Source organism: Glycine max, chromosome 2 (genome assembly GCF_000004515.6).
Source record: "Glycine max cultivar Williams 82 chromosome 2, Glycine_max_v4.0, whole genome shotgun sequence".
In the NCBI taxonomy this organism is placed as follows: domain Eukaryota; kingdom Viridiplantae; phylum Streptophyta; class Magnoliopsida; order Fabales; family Fabaceae; genus Glycine; species Glycine max.
Genome location: NC_016089.4, coordinates 43319002 through 43331010, shown reverse-complemented (window position 1 = coordinate 43331010; position 12009 = coordinate 43319002). Strand labels below are relative to the sequence as shown.

The 12009-nt window shown below is 32.4% G+C and overlaps 2 protein-coding genes across 2 annotated transcripts; one reads left to right on the top strand and one right to left on the bottom strand.

Annotated features, from left to right (window-relative positions):
* Positions 1 to 219: 219 nt before the first annotated feature.
* LOC100797022 (asparagine synthetase-like) lies at positions 220 to 6057 on the top strand. Its single transcript, NM_001362622.1, has 13 exons — positions 220 to 438; positions 1892 to 2030; positions 2225 to 2320; positions 2807 to 2948; positions 3077 to 3267; positions 3823 to 3984; positions 4210 to 4290; positions 4382 to 4603; positions 4735 to 4869; positions 4959 to 5039; positions 5134 to 5220; positions 5319 to 5426; positions 5623 to 6057. Exons 1-13 carry the CDS (start codon positions 359 to 361, stop codon positions 5845 to 5847), a joined length of 1749 nt encoding a protein of 582 aa, NP_001349551.1. The 5' UTR covers positions 220 to 358; the 3' UTR covers positions 5848 to 6057.
* Positions 6058 to 7667: 1610 nt separating this feature from the next.
* On the bottom strand, positions 7668 to 11903 carry LOC102669374 (protein PMR5; the record flags this gene model as incomplete). The annotated part of the gene is made up of 3 exons (XM_041008411.1): positions 7668 to 8285; positions 11112 to 11270; positions 11671 to 11903. Coding segments are annotated over 3 exons (729 nt in total), but the record flags the coding sequence as incomplete, so codon positions are not given.
* Between the last annotated feature and the right edge of the window lie 106 nt (positions 11904 to 12009).

Sequence of the window (12009 nt, the reverse complement as noted above, 5' to 3'; positions counted from 1 at the left end):
GGTTGCACCACGTGGCGCAATATAAGAGGAGGGGATTATAGGTCCGGTGTTCAGTGTCCGGTACCAGCCAGTGGACGGTTACAGTACACTGAATCAAAGGGAAACGACGGCGTTTCATGGAGCCACTTGGTGGAATCTTATCATTCATATGTTATTATTATGGATATTTATATTCATGTTATTATGCGTATAAATACGTGTCTTTGGGAAGAGTTGTGTATACCAAATTGCTTGAGGCCTTCAATTTCACCCTTCACACGTGGTGGTGGTGTTGTTCTTCTTCTCTTCCCCTTTCTTTTTCTTCTTCTGAGCTTGTTTAAGCTCTTTCTATTTGATTCCATTAACATATATTATCACAATGTGTGGTATTCTTGCTGTTCTTGGTTGTTCTGATGACTCTCGAGCCAAAAGGGTCCGCGTGCTTGAGCTCTCTCGCAGGCAATGAATTTATTCTTCTATATATTTAGAATTCGTAATTGAATCTAATTTTCATGCCCTATTAATATAAAAGTTTTTACATTATCAATCGATAAAAAAATCATAATAAAATTAATAAACTTATCGTATAATAATAATATTAAAGTTAAAATTTATGATTTCATGTATACTTTTCCCACTTCTTAATATTAGACCAACTTTAATGATTCGAATGATATATATACTTTTAGCTTGTATATAACTATTTATTTTTTGTGATGAGTTTAATTTCTGTACACATTCAGTTTAAAAAATAATGTTATCTGTCGGTTAGTCTAGACAAACGAACCTCGTTCTAAGATTATCATAGTTTGGTTTTTATTAATTTGGGTGTTTATGCTGAAGAATTTGATGGTACCAGCACCAGCAAATCCCTTGTGGGAAGTGATTGATTTAGATAACAAGGCACGAGTCTATTTGGCAGCGTTTTGTGATAGAGTCACCGAGTCAGTGTATGATTTGTGACATTTAAATTTGAATGAATAATCAGTTTTGTTTTTTTTTTTTTTGGAAAATGCGTATTTAGACGAACATAGAGAATGAATATGGGACCTAGCCCAGGTGACGAATGGATTAATCATTGTAGAGTTTGAAAATTACAATTGCTCTTTATGCTGGGACTCTATGTCCATAAGTCAGACTTAGGATACATGACGTTGATTAGGTTAAGTGCGCAACTATGAAATAAAATATATTGGTTATGAATAAGTGAAATGATTGTGGGCATTATTGGTAGTAATATTTAGTGGGAACCTTCCAAAAGTGGACGACGATTGAAAATCAAATAATTAAAAGGGTTTGCTTGGTCGTAGAATTATTCGATTTAATTTAATGCAAATGATTTTTCTTATGTTGTTTTTTACGCTAACACATACAGTATATGACAAGAAAACATCTATTCAAAATTATATGATTTATGGATAAAATTTAAATTTAAGTTTCAAGTCTAATATGCAGGTTTTATATAATCATCTAATTATAAATTCTTCTTGATATAAGAGTAATTTTAAAAGTAATTATTATTAAATGCTAATTAATTTTTTAAAGTAATTATTATAAAAATTAATAAATATATTGTATACTAATTTATGATTGAACATCAATTTAAAACAAAAAAAATGTTATCGTTCCTGTGAAATACACATTGTTATTCATTATAAAATAATATATATATATATATATATATATATATATATATCATATATATATATATAATAAGTTTATTAATTTTGTAATAATTCTTACACTGAATGTGCGCAATATTTATTCTTATAAGTTTGTTAAATTCTCGTTATTAACTTTTGAAATCAAACAATAATACATAAATATTTTTTGACATTAAATGGTTTGGGTTAATGACAAGTTACATAATTTGCATATTATTGAAATTTGTTTGTGGTTGTTGACGTCACAGATTGAAGCACCGTGGCCCTGACTGGAGTGGGCTCCATCAACATGGTGACTGCTTTTTAGCACATCAACGGTTAGCCATAGTTGATCCTGCTTCTGGGGATCAACCTCTCTTTAACGAGGACAAATCCGTCATTGTCACGGTAGGCCATAACCTAAACAACAATGATAGTTCTACACGATATAGTCTGTGTTTTTATCTCTTTCATTCCATGTTATTTATGATGTGTTATGAGCCATATGATGCAAAGTGTTTTGTTGTTGCTTTTTTCAGTTATTAATTTTGTATCTTATTGTACTAAGTAATTTAACGGATGTAAATCATGATTGATAACAGGTGAATGGAGAGATTTACAACCATGAAGAGCTCAGGAAACAGCTGCCTAATCACAAGTTCCGTACTGGATGTGATTGTGATGTTATTGCACACCTGGTTAGTAATATTTAAGATTTATATATAAGGACTTATAAGTTCGATGAATTAACTTTAACTAAATAGTTAAGATTCGATTTCAATTAAAATTAATTTTTATTTGTATAAAGTATTTTTTGACTTTGCTTGATGATTAATCTTTTCTGTAAATATAGTTTATGACTATTTTGCGTACATGATGTACTATTTTTTTATTTTGTGAAAATGACATAAGCAAATTAGTGATCAAAATCAAAATTTAAATATTTTCAGTTGATTATACTGATATAATTATGAGGTCAAAATTTAATATTAACCGTACAGGCATGCATGAACCATTAAGATTGTTTTACTCAAACATAATTTGATTATCTATTAATCAAAAGAAGTTTTTGAAGATCACTTCTTTCATGAACTGTAATTTTTTCTTAATCCATAGCTAAAAATTGAAGCCATCAAGATAGAATATGTAAGTTCTTATCAAGTGCTTGTTATTCTTTCTAATAGTACGAGGAACATGGAGAAGACTTTGTGGACATGCTGGATGGTATCTTCTCATTTGTTCTACTGGACACCCGTGACAACAGTTTTATAGTGGCTCGGGATGCTATTGGGGTCACTTCCTTGTACATTGGATGGGGATTAGATGGTAATAATGTCATAACATGTTCAACTTTTGAATTGAATTCATGCGTTTCTAGTTTGTACTTTAATTTTGAATTGAATTGAATTGAATGCACAAAGTGTGACAGTTTGGCACATCCTCTCTGTATTCAGGCTCTGTTTGGATTTCATCAGAAATGAAAGGCCTGAATGATGATTGTGAACACTTTGAGTGTTTTCCACCTGGTCACTTGTACTCTAGCAAAGAAAGAGGGTTTCGCAGATGGTACAATCCTCCTTGGTTCTCTGAGGCTACTCCATCCACCCCTTATGATCCTCTCGTTTTAAGACACACCTTTGAGCAGGTATCATTCAGAAAAGTCTAAGGTCGTGTTTGAATAAACTTCTCTGTAAACACTGATAGGAAAAGAGAATTAGAAAGTAAAATATAATAAATTTTTCATATAAACTATAATTAGCTTATATATAAGTTAAAGTCAATTTTTGAGTTAACTAAATGAAAGAACTTCTACAAGTTAGCTTATGGCACAAGCTAATTTCAACTAATGGGAGATGCTTATTTTATTTTACCTTCTTATTTCTTTCTCCTATGAGTGCCTACAGAGAAGTTTATGCAAACAAGGCCTAAGGACAATTGGAATTGGAACTTCATCTAACTCTAAAAGTTCCTTTTTTATGTGCAACAATTTTTGCATGAACAAAGTAATCTATAGATACAATGAATCCAATGCTCAAGATAAATGTTAAATAACTTCAACAGACTTCATTACATAGTGTATTATTATTTGAACACATCTTGAGCATTTGATTGGTTAGGTCCATAGGCACTATGGTTATGCAAGAATTATTGTTTGAAAACTTTTTCATGAGTACAGCTAACAAAGTGAAAGTGATTACAGGCAGTCATAAAAAGATTGATGACTGATGTGCCTTTTGGTGTTCTACTCTCTGGAGGTTTGGACTCTTCATTGGTTGCATCCGTCACTTCTCGCTACTTGGCCAACACAAAGGCTGCTGAGCAGTGGGGATCAAAGTTACATTCATTCTGTGTAGGCCTTGAGGTGTGCAATCTAATCAAACTACGAATGACATTGCAGATTTAATTGTTGTTTTTATGAAATTATTTAATGTTGTATTAATCTTATTTTTTTTATTGACAAATGTTAATTGTTAGTTTGTTAGTAAAGGGGATCAAACTCGTGATCTTTCCCCTCTTTCCTTCTTTCTTAACCACCGAACCAATCTTATATATCCTTATTAATCTTTTGTTAACTCATGTTGAGTAGGGCTCACCAGATTTGAAGGCTGCAAAAGAAGTTGCTGACTATCTAGGCACTGTCCACCATGAGTTTACCTTCACTGTTCAGGTAACTAAATACATCAAAAGTACTTTTCAGCTCACAACTTGAGGTCCTTCAATTTATTAATTCATAATTGATATATGGTGTGTGCATGCAGGATGGAATAGATGCCATTGAAGATGTTATCTACCATGTTGAAACATATGATGTGACTACAATTAGAGCTAGCACACCCATGTTTCTCATGTCTCGGAAGATTAAATCACTTGGTGTCAAATGGGTTATCTCCGGAGAAGGATCTGATGAGATCTTTGGAGGGTATCTGTACTTCCACAAGGCACCCAACAAGGAGGAGTTTCACAGAGAAACATGCCGCAAGGTCATAGATTTATCTTGTTCATTGACTTAAACAATACCTAGTGGGATAAGGCTTTGTTGTTGTTATTGTTTTTGTTGTATTATATAAGGGGTTGAAGTTCAAGGGTTAATAGTTATGTTTTTTATATGCAGATCAAAGCACTCCACCAATATGATTGCTTGCGAGCCAATAAATCAACATTTGCTTGGGGTCTAGAAGCCCGTGTACCATTTTTGGACAAGGCATTTATCAATACTGCAATGAGTATTGACCCTGAGTCGAAAATGGTATGCGTAAAGAACATGATTTGGTTGGTTTTCATCACTTTAAAAATTTTAAGACACTTATTTAGCTGGTTTACTAATTTAATGCTCAGATAAAAAGAGATGAAGGACGAATTGAGAAGTGGATTCTGAGGAGAGCCTTTGATGATGAAGAGCATCCTTATCTGCCAAAGGTACTTCTGTAATTTACTGCAATGTCTACTGTATATAGCTTTGGCAAATTAATTGGTCAGTAAAACTAACATCTAAACATTTATTTTCATGCAGCACATTTTATACAGGCAGAAAGAGCAATTCAGTGATGGAGTTGGCTATAGCTGGATTGATGGCCTTAAGGCCCATGCTGCAAAACATGTATTGAATCCATGCTTTTTTGTACAATTCAGTGATGGAGTTTGCTATTGTCATGAAATTTGTTTTGCTTATCATTGGTTTTTGTCTTTTTTTATTAGGTGACTGACAAAATGATGCTTAATGCTGGTAACATCTACCCTCACAACACCCCAACAACCAAGGAAGCATATTACTACAGAATGATCTTTGAGAGGTTCTTCCCTCAGGCAAGTTAACCAACCAACTCCTAATTTAATTTCTTACAATTTGGATTTAGGCCAAACAAAATCCTGAAAGGTAGCTCATAAGATAAGAGTTGTCCCCGACTTATATACACTATTTTGACCATATCACTAGTCAATGTGGAATATGTAATTCAATAAGGGCTGATTCAAATAAGTGTTTGCTGATTTGGTTTTGCAGAACTCAGCTAGGCTCACCGTTCCTGGAGGAGCAAGTGTTGCATGTAGCACAGCCAAAGCTGTTGAGTGGGATGCTGCTTGGTCTAACAACCTTGATCCTTCTGGTAGAGCAGCACTTGGAGTGCACATTTCAGCCTATGAAAACCAGAACAACAACAAGGGTGTAGAAATTGAGAAGATTATACCTATGGATGCTGCTCCTCTTGGTGTTGCAATCCAGGGATAATATAAAGCTGTGACAAAGAATAATTGGGGGAGAATGAACTATGCTAAACGTGTATGAAAAATTTGCCTGCAGTGTACTTTTATCTTGGCAAAGCTTTGTAGTGTATAGATATAGATATAAGGCTTTCTAAAAGTGTAGCGTATTGTATTATCTTGAATGCTGTGATTTGAAGTCTTAATAAAAGTGTTTCTATTATCAGTTCATGATGAATGCAAAGTCCATTATTTCACCTTTTAATTAGCTGAAACATATTCTTCGTGTTAAGTAAAAATGACTTTCAAGTCTCAAGATACTGACAAGAAAACGATTCACAGTAACACAAAAAAGTGTGAACTCAAATTGTTTGATATGTATGATATTTTCGAAACCACTATAATAAAAATGCGTATTAATTAACGGACATACACGTGAAGTAATATCACCACTAGTACCTGAGAATTGCTAGTGAAGGCATAATAAGATTGGAACTTGGAAGGAGTAAGGACCATGTTTGTGCATTGAGATGCAAGATACACATAGTAATTTACCTTGTTACCTTCTTAAAATTATTATTTCAGTTTCTTTTATTGAAAAAAATCTGTTTGAGAATTTCCCAACAACTTTTTTTTTCTTTCTATTCTAGCTACATACATATCCCTTTCTACAATTTACTATGTAAAAATTGATTTTTGTTGTTGTATTCAAACGAAATTATGTTAAAATCGTTGTTTAGCAAACTTATTCAAACAAAAATTAATTCTGATAATAATTGATTATTAAAATAATTTAATTTTTGCAGTTATTCTAAAACATACCGTGAAAAAAGTAATTCATAATAATAATTAAAAAAAAGAATCATCACAAGTTGGCTCATTGGGGAGTGATTAACGGGTAAATCTAAGTTTACAACGGTACAACATTTTCTTTACAATGCTCTTATGGAAGAGTAATTTTGTGTTATAAGAGTCTTATGAAAAAAGTACGGAAGAGACTTCTTCTGTAAGATCCTACGGAAAAAACATGAAGGGTAAAATTGAAAAAAAGAGGAAATGTTAAGTGTACGAGTAATATTGTTGGTTGGATCTAGCAACACCCTTAAGAGCTCCAAGAAAAAATAGCCTAGTCCCATGCTATAGTATAGAGTTTTTCTTTCTTTTTCCTTTTCCTTTTCTTTGTTGTTGTTGCTAGAATGATATGGATCCTTTAATAAATCATTGTACTCGTTGCAATAATTAAGTTTATTTTTGGTGGACTACCTAGGTTTTCTTTAATGGGCCCCTTGAGAAAATCATTCTCTGGATGTTGCTTCCTGCACCTCCAAGTTGCTTCCTGCATTCTTTTTGGATTTTTTTTTACCTTTTCGATCGACAATTCCGGAAGTTAAAATCTGTAACCATTTCAGATTGATTGATCATTTTGAAAGCCAAAAAAAAAAATATGTAAGAAGCAACTTAGAGGGGGCAGGAAACAATAGTCTCATTCTTTATATACTATATAGTATATATAGGAGCATGCTACGGTCCAAAAAGAAAAATCAACACTGATCCCGCTAAATTGCATCTATAAGATACTTTCTGAGTGAAAATGGTGATATCAATAGCTTTGTAAAGGAAATTCCATTTGTCTTCATTTTAGGAATTCCTATTTGAGGTAAGGTAAATCTATGTAAAAGGTGAAGACAAACTATCAATTTTAGCAAGAATCTATGATAGGATTAATATTTATCTACAAGTAAATTAAGAACAAATAAATTTAAATGCAAATTATGCAAATGTCATAAGCAGCAAAATGTTAACTACGTGAACCTTTTTACCTATTTCTGTCCTACATAAGCTGTCATTCATCCTCTAGAACTCCATTGTGTTACATACTGAAAAGTGAAACCTATTGATTAATACCTCTGATAGAATTTATACTATAATAGTGTAATTCACACTTTACATTAATAGAACAAAAAGAAACTTTTTCATTTCCTTAGCATACATAACTTCACAGTTGAAACGAGTTGCAATTATGCAACCCTCAATTAATGCACCACCTACTGAAGATAATTTGGTGGCCGAAATAAAAACAAAAAATATAAATACTATGAGTGAACAATGTTAATTAGCTAGTATATAATTTAGTAGAACAAAGCAGTGTAGAATAGTTCATTCCAAGTATCAGGCAATCCAGGAAGACACCAATGGCAGCAATCAGCTCGATTAGGGTCAGTAGCCCTCTTCAGAGGACTCATTTCACCACTGTAAATTGAAGGGTGGCCATCCTTCCTCAATGCTGATAACATTGTGATGTCCAAAAGATATGCAGGGTTTCTCATTTCTCTTATGACCATATCCACAACCCTCATCTGTTCAGGGTATGCTCCAGGGTATGTTGTGCCACTGATTGGGGCAGTTTCATCATAGCAATTCTTTGTTGTCATCACAGTTGTCTTACCCACATTCCATTCATTTGGGCTGCATATTAGTGGCATCTAGTTAATTTGTGCTCAAGTTCGTAATAAAATAATTTAGACAAGCTTAAACAAAATAATTAAGAGCAAATTACAGTAACGCTCCCCGTATTTTCTTTGAAATTCACTCGATATCATTATCTTTTGATTCCATGCACTAACCTCCCTTAATTGTTTAAAATATATTATATTGGCATGAGTGCATCCCTTATTACCAAAGAAACACATTACACTTTTTTTTTTTTTTTTTTTTATCGTTGTAAGGGGTTGGTGTAATGTTAAAAAGGCAGGAGTATCATGTAATTTTTATTTTTTTTAAAAAAAAACATGTGATTTAGTGTAATCTGCCCAATAATTAATGAACTTCAAAACCCAAATCATTGTTTTACCTTTTCCTACTTATCAATGCTTAATGTCAAAGACTAAATAGGTTAATGCTACTCTAAGTTAGTTGGAAAATGTTGTGGAAGTGAAGCCAGCCACAGAACTAAGAAGCTGTGTTTTTTAGGTTCATACTAAAATTTATTAGAGACATATCCATTCACTGTTGCTGACCCTGGACATCTCCATGTGCTATGTCACAGCCTTGCCCCATTGGATTATATAGCCTATTTATTTTGGCCCATTTCTGATTTAAAGGTATGTTGTTTGAAATTGTTGGCTTGGGATATATCTACTCAGTAGATAGTGTGGTTTTTTTCTAATGGGAGAGTGCAAGAGATGATTTTTAGAGGGACCAAAAGACACATCATTCGTGTCATGTACTAGATAAAACAGAAATACCCCAATGGGAAAAAAAAAGAAAAAGAAGTATAATATAAGAGTCTGTTGTACTATTTTCATGTGTATGGATATTATTAATGTGATGGTGTATCATGTGTGTTTTATTTCACCGACACTTTTTTTTACCATCACATGCATCACGGTGATCTTGCTGCACTAACTAGGAAAAACAACCTTCTTAAGATCTGACCGGATTGATGGGGAAAGGCAATGATAAAAGAGCCTATTGCAAACTCATGTGACCATAAATGACTTTGAGGCCACAAAAGAAGCACCTTTGCATAATTTCGATAGCCTAGTTTTGATAAATGAAATAATGAAACTAATAAGACTGCTATTTAAGTTTGCTGTCATAATATTGTCAAATATATTGATCATTTTAATTTTCTGCTGAAAACATTTTCATGTTAATACATAAAAGAAGTTTTTAGCTTAACTAGAAATTTCTTTAGCATGATTTTGTTTTTAAATAATATACTGACTGACTCTTTTAGATTCTTTTAGTTAACAATGCTGTTGTTTTTACAGAAAAGTTCTTTAGAGATTTATATACTTTTTATCACACATTTTTTTATTTCATTTGTCTCATTCCTTTTGCTTTCTTTTGCTTTTTGCCTTTTTGTTCGGATACCATGGCTGATATAATTTCTTTTAAGCTTTGTACATCCAAATTCCTATTTATTTATGTAATGGTGCGACTAATATAGACTTTCAAGTCAAAAGATAAGCTGCATGTATAGTAATAATTGAATTTTTATCACTAAGATTTAGGCGATTTAAATGCAATTAAAAAATTGTATTTTACTAAATAAAACTTATTTGAATGAATATATTGAAAGTTATTTTTGTTTCAACTTCCAAAAGAATTTATTTATTATAGTTGATAATAATCTTCACTATAAATAGAAAAAAAAATTAATGAAGAAACAACATATGAAGAGAGTGTGTGAGAAGAAAGATAATGAAATAAAATCACTATGTTGAAAGAAAAATGTCTTTGTGTGAGAGTGTTATCATTTTTTGTAACCATTGAGTGAAGTATTCGGATTTGTAGAGTGATACACTATTTGGAATAAGTTATAATCTTGTAATTATTGTTGTGATAGAGAAATATTTTTGAGACGATTCCGTGGACATAGACAAAAAGTGTCAGATCACATTAAATTCTTGTACTTGCTATTATTTTTCTTTATGATGTAATCTTTATTGTATGCTCACAATCTTTTAAGAGTATAAGTAATTTTATTTATAGGAATATTGGTTATCCAACAACCACTCATGATGTAATGCCGGGAGTACTATGCCTAAAACAAGTTTTCAAGTGTTAATAATAAAAAGAGACTTTGTAAATATGCAAATATATGATAGAGGAATTTAAAGTTGTGAAGGGCAAAGTGAAGAATGATATAATTACTTGTGCACAAATCAAGGGAGCAAGAAAATGAAAATGATATGAATTACTATATAGTCAGTTGTTATAAATTGTAAATAGTTTATTTTTTGGTATGAAATAGATTTCAGTTCCATATTGAGCAAGAGCGCATGTAGATTTCAACCTGTGACAGAGACAACATCAGCAAGTCCATAAATTTCAACCTCGGGATAGAAGACTCAACTTGCAAGAACCTTTTCGACCGAAAAAATTGCAATAATCTATGTGCAAGTTGTCATGGCCTAGTCAAAATAAGGGTCCCATTCTCAACCCTTAAGGCAAATACGCAATTCATCAGATAAAATGCAAATGGGAAAATGAAAATGTAGTTTGACTTTGAGAGAAAGATTGGCATTTTGCTTCATGTTTGTAGATTAATTATCAATCTTCAAATTGATTTAGTCAATTCTTACAAAAAAGTTCAATCAATGATTTACTTTTATTAGTTATTTTGCTTCATTTGTCTGAAAATGTTGGTTAATTATAAGTTAAATAGAACCAAAATAATAATACCATACTGAAGCTCAGAAATCAAATACTCAGTTTCAATACAATAATGCAAGAGAGAGAAGAAAGGAGTTCAAGATAATAGAGTCAAAGATGAAGAGTCCCTACTTGTAGTGTGTGGGAGAAATTGCCTGAAAGAACACCCTGGTTTTGCTTCTATCAATATTGTTGTCCACCCAATTAGCCCATGTTTTCATACCACTTTCCAAAGCTGCTAAGCCATCCATATCTGGGTAGTACTTGCCTCCCAATTCTACATAATCCCACCTGAAATGTTGCATGTTAACCATTCATTGAATAGCTTAATTTCTAGGCATTTTCAATGTAAAAAACTTATACGGACAATTAATTAGAAATTATTATTGATAGAACATTATGACGGAAGTTGATCCATGTAGCCGATCCCACCTAGTGGGATAAGGCGTTGTTGTTGTTGTGATTTTAAAGATAATTATTATAAAAGATAATAAAACAAAAAGGTCATAAAAACTACTTGTAAAAGTCATTAAAACTTGTTATACAGAGCTATCTGTGATTGAATAACAATTTATATACTAAAACGTATAGAAACTAAAAAAAAAAAGAAAAAGAATGAGAAACCCAAAATTTCAGGTTTGAATTCCTTTTTATTTGTATTTTCTTGAATAAACATACAAAAAGGGCCTACCCTTGAAGAGATCCTTGATGACTCCACCAATGCCCTGTTTTGAAAGACAGCACATCAGCTCTCTTCCATGCGTCACCATTCTCACCTACCTTTTCCAGCCTCAGAATTCTCTTCCCTTGGACCACATCCACATCCAAATAAGGAGCTCTGTAAAATGAAATGCTCACACCATAGCTCTGCACATACCATATCAAACCCAATTTTATAGACCTCTTCTCTAAAATGTTTTTTTTTTACTCTGCATGGTCTATATGTATTACTCTAACTTCTAAGGGTAAAGCATGAAGATGATGTGGCTGCAGTTTGCATCAACTTGACTTATTTAATGCCTGAAAACAC